The sequence below is a fragment of the Athene cunicularia genome, assembly GCF_003259725.1.
Source record: "Athene cunicularia isolate RWA chromosome 6 unlocalized genomic scaffold, athCun1 chr6_part1, whole genome shotgun sequence".
In the NCBI taxonomy this organism is placed as follows: domain Eukaryota; kingdom Metazoa; phylum Chordata; class Aves; order Strigiformes; family Strigidae; genus Athene; species Athene cunicularia.
In genome coordinates this window covers 7344927-7362102 of record NW_020799105.1, presented here as the reverse complement: position 1 = coordinate 7362102, position 17176 = coordinate 7344927, and the positions used below count along the sequence as shown (strand labels likewise).

At 41.9% G+C, this 17176-nt stretch overlaps 1 protein-coding gene across 1 annotated transcript; it reads right to left on the bottom strand.

Moving 5' to 3' along the window:
- Window positions 1-689: 689 nt before the first annotated feature.
- On the bottom strand, window positions 690-16790 carry LOC113481419 (lysosomal acid lipase/cholesteryl ester hydrolase-like). The gene is made up of 11 exons (XM_026851032.1): window positions 15855-16790; window positions 14273-14354; window positions 10418-10556; window positions 8983-9097; window positions 7754-7952; window positions 7026-7135; window positions 5600-5736; window positions 4887-5027; window positions 3360-3431; window positions 1522-1590; window positions 690-938 (listed from the first exon to the last, which is right to left on the bottom strand). Exons 3-11 carry the CDS (start codon window positions 10547-10549, stop codon window positions 705-707), a joined length of 1209 nt encoding a protein of 402 aa, XP_026706833.1. The 5' UTR covers window positions 10550-10556; window positions 14273-14354; window positions 15855-16790; the 3' UTR covers window positions 690-704.
- Between the last annotated feature and the right edge of the window lie 386 nt (window positions 16791-17176).

Genomic DNA, 17176 nt, shown 5'->3' with positions numbered 1-17176 from the left:
TACATGGTCTTTGAAGCTGGGGGGTTTAGAGTCCATGAACAAACCTTCAGGTGATGTGTAGGCTTGGAGGGCAGGAGAATACTTCTATGAGTTTTTCTGAGATTGGATGGCTTGATGTTTGGAAGTTATCTATTGCCTGATCACTTTCTTGTGTCTGAAGATCTCTTGGTTGTGTTGATGCTGCAGGTAAATGTGAGGAGGGGAAAAGGAAAAAAAAACCCCAAGTTCTCTGTCAAGTGGATAAATGATTTAATTTAAACAAATGTCAATTGTACATCAACAGAGAAATGGGAAAATCCCACTTCCGGCTCTTCATGGGAAGACGGAAATTGGGCATGGGAATGCCTCTGTGGGGTACATGAGATGTACATGAGAACACCAGAGTTTAGATTTAGGAAAATTACTCTTGTAGAAATAAAATCTGTCCACATTAAGTGATCCCTGCAGTGTGTGCTCAAATATATTCATGTTTTCAGCTTTCATTCCTACACACTTCAAACTTCTCGGGAAGACAGCAGTCACAGTAACACCATGGAAAACCTCAAGCTGTGAGGAAAGCAAGATATGAACATATGCAAATAAATACATACACTGGTATCCATTATGTGTGTCTGTGTGTTTACCTCTTCCCCAGGTAGCACTCTTATTGCCAAATAGAAATTTTGGAGATTTTTGCTGAGTGCATCAACACTCTGCATGTGGTTTCAAAAGTATTTTGTCATTAGTTCAATGATTTTCCTATACATTTTCTCAGTTGCATCAAGGCCCCAGATGAAATCAAGATGTCCCCAAGCAGGAAAATGCTCATGGTAAATGAGATTAGGAATCCGAGAAAGTAGATTTGCCATGTCTTTTGGATCTGCAAATTTGTCCTGTCCGCCGCTCCAAACAGCAATTGGTGTGCCTATCTTCTCTATTGTGTACGTAGGAGGAGTAGACTGTAAGAAAGAAGGAGACCTGAGTGAATGCTGTTGCATCAGAAGTTGTGTTTAGAGAAAGGATTCTGTGCAAGCATCTCTCTCCTTTCTGCACTCAATACAATAAAGCAATAAGGATGAGAGCCACCCTTTCACTGTCTATTTCTATTTACGGTAGGTAGCTTCCCAACACCAAGGTACACATTTCCACTCCACTCCCCCCACCCTCCCTGCCCCAGTCTAGTGTTTAACTGAAAGGCAGAGCTTGAGGATTTTGGGGAAGTGAAGAGCTGCATACTCATCCAGTCCTAGGAATAGGGTGTGGCTCTTAGCCTTTTGGGAATGGCAGGTAAATTGACATGTTGGACACATCCCTGCATCAGTAGGGGAGGCAAAACAGATTTCTGTTAGCTGTCTGCAAGGATCTGTCTATGCCTTGTCTGTGAATAGACTTACAAGTATGAGTATTAGATTCAGGTGAAACATTACCTCAGACCACTCTCCCCCTCTTTATCACTTAAGGTGCTAAAATCTGATATTTTTTTTCTGTTCTTATTTTTGCCAGGACCCAAGGATGAGTTCTCAGGAAACTGCATTGCCTTACCTGGTTGTATTTCTTCATGTTTTCCTTAGAGCCGTAGTCATAAGCTTGGAATTGGCCTGCACATCTTATCTGTTAAAAGATCAGGTAAAATGTAAGTGTTGAGAGACCAAGAAACAGAGTGTGGGAGATGTTTTCTTGCCTGTGATTGAAACCAAGGCTCAGGCAGTGGACTGTGAATAACTCCCACTCCTTCCTGTTTGTGGGCTTCCAGGGGTACTTAGAATGGATCGTAGGGCAAGTGGTTTCATTGCCTTTCTTCTTGCTGACTTTCTCTCCTGACCCTCAGCTGCCATCCTTGGTATGTTTTGTTATTAAAATTGTGCTAAAGTTGGGGTTCGTGTTTGTGATGCAGAGCTGGGGTTCAGTTGTTACAATGACAGATGTCTAGAACATCTAGAATGTGTCAGGGCTATTACTAGTCCAGTGTAATGTAAGACCTCTCCTTAGACATCTTTTGTGTGACAGTTTTGTCTGATCTGCTCACAGTAGTGGTGACATTTCCAGAGGCCGTACTTACAAGAGTTTGGCTATACATGAGTTGTGCTCTGACAGAAGTTTTGAGGTGGAACATTAGACATTAGCATTCCTGAGCCTGTGTTGACTAAAAGATTTGATATATGCCCTGCAGAACTGATGAGTGAAGATACAGTACATATCTGTTTGACATTTTTTGTTTGTTTGGGGTTTTTGTAATTTTATTTTTATTTTTTTTTACACAAACCTCACAAGTAATTTCATTTGTGAACGGTTTTATGTAATACAGGGTGAGAGAAAGTCAGTGTCTGTCAGTTTAGAAAACCTTGACTTCAAGGCTTCAACTGGGAATGTGGTAGAAATCTCCTTGCTGTATTGCCTTTTCTAATTTCTTCTATCCTGCTGTATCAGAGTTCCCATTGTAGCCACTTGATTTCATTAGAGGCTGGAAAAATAGGCTGTAAAGACACTGGCTATCAATGGTTTATCCCCATTTCCTGGTTCTGGGTAGGTGTATCCTGTGGGGATTTTTGTCAGGGGTGTCCTCAGGAGCAGAACTATTTTCTAGACCATATGAAGTGTTTGCAGAAATGGGGGGTCTGCCTACAGGATGTACGCAGATATGTCCTGGCTCAGCAGGTGTGCCTAGACACATGCAGTGATGTATTTCTTGGCTGGAGCTGTCTTGCCCTGGTCTGATTCAGACCACAAGCAGAACAAGTAGAAATCCACCTTTAGAGAACTGGAATCCAGGATCTGGACAGTTATAAAAGTGACTAAAAGGGTTTTGAAAAAAACCTGGCTGTTGGGAACATTCTTGAAGAGCAGTGATTCTTGCCAGGTACTGAGGTAGTATAAGGCAGTTCCCCACTTGCTGCTTGTGCCAGCAGAAGCGTTTGTGTGGTTAACTGGCTTTGGGAGGTGATCCAAGCTGCAATTAACTCTGGGAGAAAGGCTTTAACCTACATTACTTCTTTGTCTGGCTCATCCCCAGGCTGAGCAAGTTTCCACTATCCTCCTACTGCCTGCCAAGTGCCTGGACCAGGCTTGGTTCACTTCTGCAGCTTTCAAGGCAAATGTCTTCATAAATAAAGATGAAGGCTGGAAGCCATTAGAGCCCAACATGCAGAGAGGTCTGATGTGCCCTGGGGAAATCTCAGTGCCTGATACCAAAGGGGCAGTTCAGGTAATGGTCTGGTGAGCCATGGGAAACAGTGCTCCCTCTGCGGCAGGTGCTCATGGCAGCACGTGAGAAGGTGTGATGGGCACTTTCCCAGATCCACTGCATCTAGATTTCCCTGTAGGCTGTTGGCTGCATAAAAGCAGTGGTAAGAGTCTGTTTATACGTCAGTACGCCGTTATACCTGATGCCAATGAATAATGTCCTGCACTGATGTTCCAGCAGGGGAATGTCCTACGTATGTATCTATTCGACTCTGGAGAGAAAGCAGAAGTGTTATAAAGGCAGTGATCCAGTGCTGTGACAGAATAAAGCTGTGAAGGACTTGAGCAACATACTGCTGCTGTGTTAAAACTCCATTTTAATAGGATATGCTGCAATTATCAGACAGAAAACTGAGAAGCAGATTTAGGAATAACTGGATGACAGTATGCATCAGAATGCTTTCTCCATGAAAGCTAGTCTGTTCCATGAAGATAGTGTTACTGTGGCACCCTGTGGTTCATCAACAGTAGAGAAAAACCTTCCAGTCCTTTCAAAGTAGATTCCTCACCTCACATTAAACATCCATGGATGTGTAAGTCTTTTGAAGATCTGTTTTTCTATTCACTTTATTCCTAGTGCTAAAGAACTCAGTTTACAAAACAGATTGCTTTTTCTTCTTTTTGCATTTTTATGGTTCTGTTGAGGAGATGTTCTAATTCCATCTCCCCAGATTCCTTCCCAGACTTTTTAACTTGTCCTGAGAACCACATAAGTGACTTAATCCAAGTCAGGGAAGATCCTTAATGGTTTAGTTCTGCAATTCAAAAGGGCTGCAATGCCTTTAATTGCTTTTGCATTGAACCTTTGATTCTCACTGCTTTCCTGTATGTGCTTTTACAAGTTGTTATAGATGGAGAAAAAAGGGCCCCAGTCTTTACACATGTTGCAGTAACAAACATTACACGGGCCAGTTTCTCCATACTTTGGCGACTATAAAGAGGATTTAAGACACACTACAGTGTCCATGTGTTGGCAAGCATAGGGACAACTCTCCTGTCTATCCTGTCCCCTCTGACTGATGCACTACTCTGTAAATCTCACTGTAGGTACATTGCACTTCTCAGACACAGTGCAAAGACTTTCTGTAGATCTATATGTTGTGGATTGAGTTGTTGGACCTAGTTCTAAGACAACAAAATGGGAAAATTCCCCTTACAGTAGTTCTTAGGGACCAAGATCTGGTGCAAGTAGTCTGAAAATGGGAAGAGAAAAGGAGCTTTTTCCTCTCTTCCAGTATTTAGAGGACCCTGGTGTCCACATGCTAAGAAAGGAAACTGGGAACTGTGTTACCAAGAAGCTTACTCCATCATCTATGGGTTCTTTTTAAAGAGCATTTATGTATGACCAAAATCTGGTTGGCTTAGCTCCAAAGGGGGGCATATCTATTGGCATGTGCAGTGTAACTCCAGACTGAATTCAGTTCTTTGTTTTGGCAATTGGAATATTCCCCGTTGTTGGTCCCATACATCATTAGCTTTGGTCCTGTTTGGCACTGTTCACGCCCAACAATGTCCTGGCATTCCCTTGGTCTGGTGAGAACTACATTATGGTTTACATATGTTTACATGAGTAATATTTACTCGATAAGGATAGAGTGCACAACACAAATGTAACTTCCAAAATCACTTTAGTTTTACTTTGAGTAGGTGTTCTTGCATACACTTACCGTGTTCAGATTTTTTATGTTGCCTCCAGCTATGTAGCAGAGTACATGGCCACAAAACTTATCCAGGCTTGCACATAACTGTGTGACAGGTCCTCTCAGAAATCCGATCTGGTGCAGAGCTCCTTTGTAGCCAAATACTAACTGAGGGAAGGGAAAAGTGCAACTTTTTTTCCTTGTTACAGGACCATTTTATGCAGGAAACTGTTGCTAAATAGCCTAGCAGTCTAGCTCAGTATGCAAAGATTGCTGAAACAGCTTGCCCTCCCAGTACCCCTTAAAACACCTTCCCCACAGTGCATTACATATCCTTCCTTCTTCGTATTACTGGCATCAATCCTGGAGGAAGTAATCCTTCCATTTCTAGTGTAGTGACCTCAGTGCTCACTCATTTCTGAAGTCCCAGAGATTGTCATGGCTGTTATTGCATCTCTGGTTTCATTCCTCCTACATGAGGTCAGAAAATACTAGTTAACAGCAAGAGTCCTATGATGAGACAGAGTTTCACAAGTCTGCTTCACTGGGACCTGCTGCTACAAGCCCTGTATCTCCAGTATTTTCCCCACAGAGTTTGGGAACAGAGTTTTCAAGAGCACTCGATTCATCCCAAGTTCAGTATCAGTGTATCACCTGTTTGGGAACACTTCATCTCAGGTTGAGTGAACCCTCTGAAGGTAAGTCAGGTATTGGGTCTCTAAGAAGGAAAAATAACGTACCCTGAGCAGAGGTTCAGGAACACTTATTATCTTAACCAGAGGGCTTGTAGCATATGAACCTGTGATTACTGGGCTCAGAGCACCGAACATTTTTATCCGTTTAGCCAGCTCAGGGTATGTAGAAAATGCTATGAAGCCTGCAAACACAGAAGAGATAGCCTGAGTTAGTGTAGGCATCTTCCACAGACAAAAGAAATAAATAAGCAGTAGGTTGCAAGCAAGAGGTGAGACCTAGATTTGGAGCCCATTGTCTGTTGTCCATGTTGGTCTGTGCTGCGTGTTTTACCTAAGGCAAGTGTTGAAGCTAAGTTCTTAAATGAATTTTATTTGTGAAGCAAAGTTCATTCAGAGGTTTAGAGCATGTCTGGACATTGCCTTTATCAGAACAGTTTCGTGATAAAATCAATTCCCTCTAAAGTTCAAAAAACTAAAAAAATTAGTTTTTCAGACTATAGTCTCTAAAGGTCTATGTATGTTCATGCTTCCATGAAACTGTAGAATAATTAGCTGAATACTGGGAGCTTTGAGTGTTTTCAACTGACTGTTTGCATCAAAGGCAGCTGAAGAAAGCCTAGATGGCTAGTTTGTTTTGCCATGAAGGTCTTTAAATACCCTTGTGGGGGGAAAATAAAGAAAAGGTCTGGAGCTGTGACAATATATGATTTCCCCACATTTCCATCTCTTTTTTTTCTGAGTAATTTACACAATGAACTGGCAGTTGCTCAATTTTAGTCAGTGTCCATTCATGGATCTTACACATAAACATTAGGAACTTTCAGCTGATGCTAAAAGAAAGTTAGTTTCATTCATAGGCCATGAAGTGAGTTAATGCTAAAGGCTGACACTAAGAGAAAATAAGTTATTAATGTTTTTTCTTTCCTGATTTTCAGTCTCTGGTAATATGTTTTTAAATAATAATGTGGCCAGTTATTTAAATTGTTAGATTGCCATTAAATCATCTGATTTAGTAATGTTGAAGGTTTTTTTCCTTGTCTTCTCTTATTTGAAATTATGTATTATATGTGCTGTTCTATATTTTTAGTTTTTCCTTCCTGTTCACAAGGAAAACAATTGTATGTCTTAATCCAAAAGGTGAACTTAATGAAAATTCCTGTTGCTGAGAGTTTAATACCCAGTGCCAGTACCTGAGGTACTCAGTAAATAATAACTTTTATGTTTCTAATTATTTAAATTTGAACTGTATTTGGGTATGTTATTAAGTTTCTTTGCTTATTAAGGGTAGCCAAAGTTGGTTTTAGAAAAGTTTTTCATATTTTCCAAATCTCAACTCAGAAGGCATTTGAGTTTCTATTCTACATTTGCTAGCTCTCTACACGCAAGAAAAACAACTGCACCAATGGGGAGACCCACCTACTGATCGTGCAAGAACATGTATCGTTGTGAACTATGAGTGTCCTGACATTACCTGTTGTTGTGCCTTCAGAGTGACCAACATAGTATACATCCTTCTGTCCAGTTTTATTCATGATGAAGTACAGCTCTGCTGGAATATCGTATTTACCCATTTCATCGAAGCTACAGGGGAGAAACACAAAAAGCTAGCAGGCAATTTGGCTATCACAGTGTGAGTTACTGAATGTCAGTTTTGTTTATTGCAACAAGCAGGACCCATTGAAAGGTGAGGTTGCACACTTTGTCTGCATTCTTGCTTGAGTTTGGGAAGGGGCTAGAGGGACACAGCTGTACTGCCAGGCTGCCTGATGCCTTGGGATCTTTGCAAAGGAGGTGCCAGTTTCACCTGTCAGCTGCAGTCCTTGGGGAACTGAATTTTATCAGTGATTTCACTAGCATGGGTTACAAAACACATTTCTCTCTTGGTTGAATTCAGCTGAGAGAGATGACACTTCTGGACAAAGCTGCTCAGCCTGTTCCAGCTGAGGTTCTTGATCTCCCTCTCATAGTACTGTCTCCTTTTTCCTCAGCATCCCATTTCATTTCCCAGTGTCTGATATCTCTTCCCCAGCCGATGCTCCCAACTCTGAGTAGTAGTAGTAAGCTTCTTTGCCTGATTCTTTACTCTCCTTTGTTGGTGTAGACCCTGTTCTGATGCTGGTTTAGGTAAAAACCATCAGGCTGAAACTATCTAGTCCCCTTGGAGTTTCGGTCTTGAGTAATTCTCCCTCTACAGAGTACCTGAACTTCCAGAACGCTTTCTGGCTGGGATTAAGGGTCTTGTGTTTTAAAGACCAAGTGTTCCCTCGGCTGTTTCCCATCCAGACATCATAGCCAGCATCTGCGAGGAGGAAGCCCAAGCTGTTGTTGGGCAGGTTAGAAATCCAGTGTGTAGCATCTCCTAGAAAAGCATGCTGTAGGAAGACTGCAGGCTTTTGCCCTGGAAAAGATGAAAGTATTCTTATATTGGAGCAGTAGTTACTGTGTATTTAAGATTGGGGTTCACAGTTTAGTTTGTGAGAGTTTTTAAATCTTTCCATCTTCAAGAAGCTCCCAGGAAAACTATGCATAGATACTGGTCTGAGAAACCTGAAGGATTTGTTCCATGCAGGCAAGAATCATTTCATGACATTTCATAACCATTTCATGACAGGTCTGGCAAATAAAGAATCTAATGAAGAGGCCTATCCCCACCTCCTATTGCACTGGACGGCAAAACTTACAGGTTCCTATATAGAAATCATCTACCCACAGATGAAAACTACTGAAGGCGTAACAGTGTATGGAAGATAATAATTAATTCAAAGAAGCATATCTACCTGTAGGTCTATTCAATAAGAGCAAGGCTGAGAGGTCCCTGATCAAACTTTGCTTAACCTTACTTTGAGAGTGAGGCTGGTCCAGATTATCTCCAAGGGAGGAGATCCAAATAGTAGGAGTCATTAAAAAAAAAAAAAAATATTCTATAATTCTAACAAGGAGTAATAAACAAAGCAGCAGTATACAGGGTACCTTGAATTCCAGATATAAAATTTTATTCCATTCAGAAAATGTGATGAAACAGATGAAATGCATTTGCTTTTCATTGATGACCTGATTATTTACCACTTTCCTAAGAATATCACTGTCCTTCAGAAGGCTAGGAATTAATATTCATATGCCCAACCTGAGAGGCTTTGTTGCCAGGTTTCTATTTTAAATGTATATTACTTAGGGTGTTAATGCAAAACCTCCCCAAACTGAGAGAAAAAAACTATGACAAAATTATTAGAAAAGTCTGAAATAAGGATGGAGACATTGAATGTGTGGCCTTTAGATGGATTCAGAATTCAGGCCACATTCCTGACTAGGTGCTCTTGCTGAGATGGAAAGGTGTGGAACATGCCATTGAATGTGCAAAGGGGAAAGATGGGGAACCCATGTAAGTGTTGGCTCTCAGACTTTCCTTATGTCCTGTAACTGTGTCACACCTGTATTTTGGTTGTTCCTCCCAGCAGGAATTCTGAAAACACCAAGAATGTATCCATCTTCTGTGGTAACTTGATATTCCTCACTGGGGTATCCATGATATCTGATGATTTCACTCTGTGGGAAACCAAAGGAGATCTTGTTAGCATGCAAGATGTTCTGTTTCAGGGGGTAATCAAGCTGAGCAGCGTGGATGTGGCTGCTCTGTGATGGCAGTGTGAGGTCCCTGGCCACAGGGACCCTGGATGAGAATAAGTATTACAGGTCTTGTAAGAAGATATATCAAAGTCTTTTTCAGATCTGCTTAGGTCATAGTTGTCTGGTTGGACCCCATATTATGGGACAAGACAGAACTGTATTGATCCACTAACCTTTTGGGTGATAGTCTGTCATGTTTTGCAAGGCTGATACACATCATACCTTTCTACAGATTAAATATGTAACAGTATCTGTAGAGGCAGTGCCAAAAGCTGTGGGTTTTGGTCCATAATGAATCCTTTCTTGCCAAAGTGTGATTAGGCAAGCCATGAAGACATGGCAAACAAGGGTGGAGCTCTTGTCAATAGGGAACTCATGAGACCACCTACACTTGATTTTGCATGTACTGTGGGGAAATCGTTGATGATTCAGAGCAAGGTGCCTTGGATTACTTTGTGTTGTGAGAATCTTCTGTTTGAGGAAGGGGTTCAACCTCCCTTGGCACTGTACTGAGCAAATGGATTGTTACAGAAGGGGAAGACTTTGCTTCCCTTGAGACTAGAAATCAGTCTTTGCCTCCACTGCAAAGGAATTCTGTGGTAGCTTGGACTGTTTGGATATCAAGGTTTCTTCTAGGCCAATACTCCCTATCATAGTGTTGGAGGGATCTTTGTTCTCTTGACAGATTTGCACCCTTCCCATTTTTGTATGGTACCCCAAAATACCAACATGTGTTAAGCAAGATGACTGCAAACAAGTGTCATAAGGCATGGCCCAGCTTTGTATTCATCATATATCTGTTGGGGTTCATCCTAAATGTAGGCTGTCTGTTGTTCAGTTTGATATGGACTGGATCAGATATGTGCTCTGGCCACAGTTCAGGGCTGATTTCTGTTGCTGGGGTCAAAATTAGTAGCCTATATCTCCAGTACCCCTCATGAGATTCTGGGGAGTTGCCTGGCCTTAGAGCCAAAACTAGCAACCAGCAGTTTCCATTGTAGTGCTATGTGTCTGTCCTCACGCAGTGTGCAAGAGTGGCATCTGTCCCTGGCACATTCAGAGCCAGACCTCATTGCAGTGGTGACTCTAATGCAGTGGTTTTGGAAAAGGCAGGTTGTCAAAACAGAAAATGTGGAAGGGGCCATTATTATCCTCCTGACAGGGACTGTAGTGATGGGGTGGTAGTGGTACTGGGAGAGATGCTTTAGAAAGAAAGTGAGAGAAGGTGACCCAACTTACAACATTCATAAAGCATTCAGGGTTGCGAGTCTTCCTGTACTGGCTTGTGTCTGAATTCAGAGCGGAGGGTGTTCTGAATCCTTTTGAAAAGACAATTCCTTGGGAGCAGAGCAACACGAGGAGACACCACATCTTGGGGCTGTGTGAAAGAGCACATGCAGGGGTGGTTGCATTAGGAAGAGTGTGCTGTGGAATTCCACAGGAAGACCCAGCTGGGGAGTCTCCTGAAGGTTGCCCAAGATCTGTTCCCTAAGAGGCTGCCAGAATAAGTACTTGTGTGAGGAAAGAGTGTCCATAGCTCATGCTGTGTGACTTGGAGGGTTGCAGAACAGGTGAGGAAAACACTTGGGGAAACCATGTGAGAATATTCCTGGAAACTCTGCAGATGACAAGGGAGCTGTCATTGGTAGACAGGGCAAGGTCTTGGCATGAGTCAAGCAGCAGCTTGACAAAGAAGCATGAGTGCCTGAGATGACCATCACTCAGCTTGTCTGTCTTTATCTATCTCCGCTTCTCTTCCAGCAGGAGACATGAAAGGAGAAGAAAGCACTACTTTTGTCCTGTCTCCTCAGGAATGAGGTGAGAGAGGTTTGGGACAGTCTCTCTTTCTACCTACCCTCTCATTCTTTGTGATCAAATGCCATTCTTGGTGCTGGTCAGTAGTGTGCTGGGGTGCAATGAGTCTTGTGAAGGCTTGTGCAAGTGTCAGGGGTGATTCAGGGACTCTGGGAGGAGACGTAATGAGTTTAGGGGAGCATGCTTTCACCAGATCAGTGCCAGCTTGTGCTTTCACCATGAGGTGATGTGCCCCAGACCAGGTTCAAGTTCTGTTTGAAATTAGTTTTGCTGAGAATATGAAGCAAACAAAATGACCTTGTGTGGCTCCCCAGAAGCCCCATGAGTCAGTTCCTAGTCGACCATGTCTTTCAGATTGAAACTGAGTAACCTAGGTCTCCATTTACCATCCCCTTGGGCTTCTTCACCAGCCCCTGGCTACCCATTTCTTCCAAGAACCTGCTCTCCTATCCCCAGAAAATTGCATTTTTCCTACTGCTACTTCTGAACTCTAAGTTTCTGTCTCTCAAAGCTGATGGTTGCCACCAGTCAAGAAACCACAGAATTATTTGGTTTTAGAGCAGTAAACAATGGATCCTGAAACTGTCTTCATGTTGCCAAGGGCCTGTCTCCTTTATCTCAGAAATGGTTGTCTATATTGCAAATCTTCTTTTGGTTATGGAAGGTAAGATCTTGCCCTTTCCTGGATTGGCTGGTGGCTTTTTTAGCCTTTCTGAACAGAAATTGCAGAGTGCAGTCTATCTAGCACTGGTTTATGCCAATTCAACCTACAGTAGACACACTTCCAAGTTTTAGTCTTTATTTTCCAGAATCCAGTCAATGAGTGCAGGAGCACTGCTCTCTGTGAGCTTCCCAGACCTTTTTTTCAACATGCAAATTTTGTCTCAAATGCTTCCTAGACAAGGGAAGAGCAGGTTCTATGTTCTATGTCCCAGAAGATTACTGGGTGTGGAACTATGAGTTAAAACTGTTTGGAGAGCAAAAGAAGTACTGACATGTTCAGTGCTCCTTGCCTACAAAAGAGCTGCAACTACGTAGGATAGGATTTTTCTTTCCAATGTGAAGAACTGTACAAATGGGATGCATCCATGAAGCTCTGGACTCGGTTTACACATTCTGGAAAAGCCCTTACACATCTAATTGTTGTATGCTGTGCCTGCATGTGTAAGAAGAGAATGAGGGTTGTGAAGAGAAAAGTAGCAGCCATTCTACATGTGGATAAAGACCACAAAGATCAGGCAGGCTACCTAAGTGTTCAACAATAGAATCCATGGGACAAAAAGGACATGTAATGCAACGTAAGGCTTCAGCTCATCAAGGAGTCTTGTAAGATTGCCACACCTCTAATGGCTGGGGACATTATTGCTCTTGTAGGCTTGGTTTCTTTAGAAAAAGAGGGCATGTTTATGTGAGCTTATCTTTCTGTCCATCCTGTAATTAACTTTTGATGTCATTGGTAAATATCTGCCAAGTTCAGCACTGAGATACAAGTCTGTAAGGTAATGGGGTTTGCAGGATCTCCTGAGGACTGTTTGCTGGGGGAGGACTGTTCAGTGGGGTTATTGCCTTGCTGTGGGGGGAGGCAGGCTGAAGGCAGTTGTTGTGCATTCTTCAACCAGCTGAGCAGTCAGCAAGAGTGAACTAGCCAACTAGTCAGTATCAATGTAACTTCAGAGTAGCCACAGCAAGCACAGGGCATCAGGGTTTGTGAGAGAATTTCATAGGAGACCTGCCTGTATTATAGTTTGCATTAAGAAGTTAAGTGGACTCAGGAAACAAGTCTTTCTGAAACCAAGCTTTGCTAGGTCCACTAGACATGGAGAATACAGTTTTTAATGAAGAGCAGAGGTTCTCATGCAGCCACATGTTTCTGGAATCTGCTTCTAGCATAAGACATCTGCTATGATGAGACATGCTGCTTTATGAAGTTTATTAGGAATTGGAAATAGAGCTACAGATCAAGAGAAAATAAGAGAGTATTTGCTGGCAAGTAATGGGGAGGATGAGCAGGATTTGTGGGTCTGAGGGAAGGGTAACCAAGAGATTTTTGCACACTCTAAATCTCCTGATAGGAGAATAAGTTTCAACTTTTTCTGATCTTCAATTTAACCTTTAAATTTGACTGAACTAATTTAAAGAAATCAAATCCCATGAGTCATCAGACAGTTGGAATGAAGCACCATTTGGAAACACCCAAAACTTTAAACTTGGCATGAAACCACACTCTATTCAATTCCCTTAAATATTTCTTAATTTTTATTGTCCAAACAGGAAGCCTCACAACTACATACTCAGTCAGCATAACACTCTTTTTGCTTTCTGTTGTTTTACTCTGTTCTAATGGGAGTAAAATATGCCTCCCCCTCCCTGCATGGGGAATCTCATTTGTGAAGAATAAATTCTGCTAATGTCTCAGCTTGTTTTCAAATCACTACCAAGACTAGTTGAGGCAATGCAGAGGCTCGATTATTTCTCTTGTTAGGGCAAACTCTTCTCATGCACTCTATGATCACCTGGCTTTGCTGGCATGGCTCATGGACTTCCAGGTATTCATTTTTTTTAATCAGATGCAGCGGGCTAAGTAATACCAACTTTGGCAGGCCACTGGTCCCTTAATCTTCAGGAATAAAGACAGTTAGGAGATGTGAATATCTGTTTTTCTCTAGTGAAATGAAATCATAAGGAAATATTGGTCATGGTAAACTGTCATAAAAGAACATACTTAGGTGGAAAAAAGGTCAGAGAGAGAAATGCCCTTTAAAGTTCTTTAGGTACTTTTAAGATTTAGTGAAACTAAGATGCAAGCCTTCAGAAATTCAACCATCTATCCTTATGCTTTAAGCAGTCTAAAATTTATTTCATATAAGGTGTAAGGCATACACACATCAACCAGAGAAGCAACTGTGACTAAATGCACATGAGAATCTGCTGCCTTACTCACTAACAAAACAAATGGGGGCATTACACTGTGAGAGCAGGAGGTCCAGTTTACACACACTGTTACAATACTGGGACTTTCATTCCCTTGTTCTCAGACTGAAGAAAACAAGCAGAGGAAAATAAAATAGTTGCTCTTTTTCTTTCTTTTGTGCAGGTCGAACTTCTTCATTTTCTAACCTAAGCAAATATACACTTCTGTGCTTAGCAATTGGCTTAATGTTCAGAGAGACAAAAAGCTGTCTATTCTTAGAATCAGCTGCACAAAATCAAGACTGAACATCTTTATAGAGACAGGCAACAGAGAAAAATACCATGAATACATATGTACAAGCAACTTACCTCTGCTTTAACTGCCTTACTTGTGTCTTCTGCTGCAGTTCCTGGTCTGTCTCCACTAGCAGACTGATTCACTGGCAGAAACCTGCGCTAATAAAAGGAAGTCAAAACATAATGAGCACTTCAGGGTAGCAGCTGTGAGTGTCATGTGTTGGCAGCGTGTATTGTAGAGCGTATTTATGTGCTGATTTGGCAGTGCTTCAGAAGTGAGGAAATCTTTGTGATGAAAAAGATCTAGTTAAATTCACAAACCCAACATGCACCATGGAGCAAGAGAGTTTTAAAAGTACCTGCAAATCAGTGGTTAGGATGTTTAGCTGGGACCTGGGTGTTCCAGCTCCCTGAGGCTGTGGCAGACCTTGACCTGTGCTATTGCCCAACTAAGGGGCTGCTCTGAATGTAATCTTACAGAATGAAGACGAGGAAGTGTCCAGCTTCTATCAGCATACTCTCTCAAGATGTCTCTGCTATTGCTTTTCATTTGGTTTATGTTAACTTTAACATTACAGAATGTCCTAAGTCTGTTTATCAGTGAGCAGCACAACTCATGAAACCCATCTTATTCTACATTAGTTGCTCAGAGTTGACATAGTTTCTGTAGGTGGTTCCAAAGAAGGCTTCATATAACCTCCCTATCAGTGAGGGCAAACAAGGGTTCTTGTTTTTCCCAAGCCATTTTCATAAACTCTGAAAACAGTATTTTTGCTTAACTGCTGAATTAGTTCTAGTCAGCCCTGGGGGCTCAGTCATCACTGAAATTGGCTTGATGACCATGGGCAGAAGGACACGTTCCATGTTCTTAGACATCTGGGCTACAAACAAAGTAGAATCCTTCTACTTAAGGACCAGCCTTTTCAGCCAATTAACTCATAAGTGTCTTCAGAAGAACTTGCGTTTCATCATGGTCTGATGAGCATTTAGAAGAAAACCAGATGAAAGGGTGTGTACTTGGGAACGCTGTTGCAAATGATATTATGTCTTTGGGTGGTGGGGGAAGGAGAGAAATAAGAATGGGATGTCAGTGAAGCCACAGTAACAGTTCTGCTTTATGTACAAAGTAGAGAACATTGTTTGGGATGGTGAAAAAGGTAATTTGGTAATTTCTCAGTTAAAAAACTTGGCTGCTCTGATGTCTCTAATGGACAATAACTTTCATCAAACCATAAATTAATCACTCAGAAGGGCTTCTTTAACATGATGTCTAGTCCCTCCTCATGTCCCAGAGTGGGATCAACAGTCCCCTGGATGTTTCCAATGCTGCTTGCCCAACCTGTTTTTACTGATTTTTCCAGAAAATTCAACACCCTGCCTTCTCTATGGTCTCTCAGATTGCAAGACAGCCGCACAGCAGCAATCTCTTTTGTAGGTGAATTTATGGGATGTTCTGGCTTATTTCAGGGATATTGCTATTGCATTTCCCATTGTAAGTATTGAAAATTCATAAAGTAGGTCTAAAGTCCTCATGCATTTCCCCTGCAAGCATTGAGGCTAACTGGAGGGTATTTGTCCCCAGGAATTTGTATTTGGTGTAAGGAATGCTCTTGTCTGGAGGGGAGCTGTTTTGTTTGGATCAAATTCTACTTACATTCATGGAGCACAAGGAAACAGGACAGGCTTCAGCAGTGGGCTCAGGTGATCAGACATGCGTGTTGTTTGTCTTGGAAGGGAAAGGGACAGAAGTGCTATCAGCCATGGTTAATTTGTTCAGCTAATGAACTATTTTGCAGAGTGAAACACTGACCCTTTGGTCATATAATGTCACCAGTGAACTGTCTTAGTGTAACAGCTGTTCTCTGCCCTGGTTATAATCCCAGACTTGGCCCACGCTAACATCTGATTTAAATGGAGAAAGAGGGTGTCAGCGCTGAAAGGAAATCCCTAAATGCACTGTGTTTCTTTTCACAGTGAAACTAATGGCATTTCATTGTGAAGGGACAGTGACCCATAATGCTGTAACCTAATAACCATGGAGGCTACCCTTCAAGTGAGTGCCTTTGTACACTAACTACCTATTTGAAACAAGATTGGTAGAGCCAGAGTTCCCTCAGGAACTTAAATAGGATGACAGTTTCTTCAGCACTGTTTTCAAAGCAGCCCTTCCCACTAATGGGCAAAGCACTCTGAATACCTATGGGACGGAGATAATGGATTCTTTCTAGCAATGTTTGGGTACTTTTTGTTTTAGTGTTTAAACCCCAAAGAGGCTTCTCAGAACCATGATAAAGGTTAGAACAGCTCAGCTTTGGGGTAGCCAGTAGCTTCCATGTGAAATAGCAGGAGATATGAGGTTCCTGCCGGGTTCAGAGTATAACTTTGAACCAGTGTCACATTGAAGTGCTGTCATTGCCAGGATGAAATCAGCTCCTTTCTCTCACCCTGAAGAGTTCATGTACACAGATCCTGAAAGTGTTGTCAGCAGAGGTTGAGTCTGACAAAATTTCTCTGTCTGTCTCAAGAGGGTGCCTTGAACCCAAGTTTCCCATATTCCAGGTCCATGCTTGAACCAGGAAACTGGCTACTGTTTACTGCTGAGTCTACCCTTTCTGTGTCCTTTGTTTTGCCTCAAGAAAAAAGTGAGCAGCCCCATTTCAAATGGAGACAAACCATCTTCTTTTCAGGAGGGAGTTTCTTGTGTGAACTCAGTTTTTATTTTCTGGTCATCATCTCATCTAATAATAAAATTAATCAATAACGTAACTGCTAGAATTAATCTTGGCTTACACTATGCCTTTCAGTAACTGCCAGCTCAATAAACAGAGAAATGATATGAAGAATGGAAAGCATCTTGAGATCACTGACCATATCCAGAGACAGTCAGTGCTTTCATTATTGTTAGGGTCTAAAAAAGAGAACAAGCTTCAGGAAAACACTGTCTTCTTGTTAGCAAAGTATGCTTATTGCAGAATC

Excerpts from the sequence above, each read along its gene's own strand:
- LOC113481419 (XM_026851032.1), bottom strand. The coding sequence starts at position 10,549 with ATGTGGTGTCTCCTCGTGTTGCTCTGCTCCCAAGGAATTGTCTTTTCA. Across the intron at positions 5,737-7,025 it reads CTCTGAAGGCACAACAACAG|GCTTCATAGCATTTTCTACA; the intron begins GTAATGTCAGGA and ends CTGTGTTTGCAG. Across the intron at positions 3,432-4,886 it reads ACATAAAAAATCTGAACACG|AGTCGAATAGATACATACGT; the intron begins GTAAGTGTATGC and ends CTTTCTCTCCAG.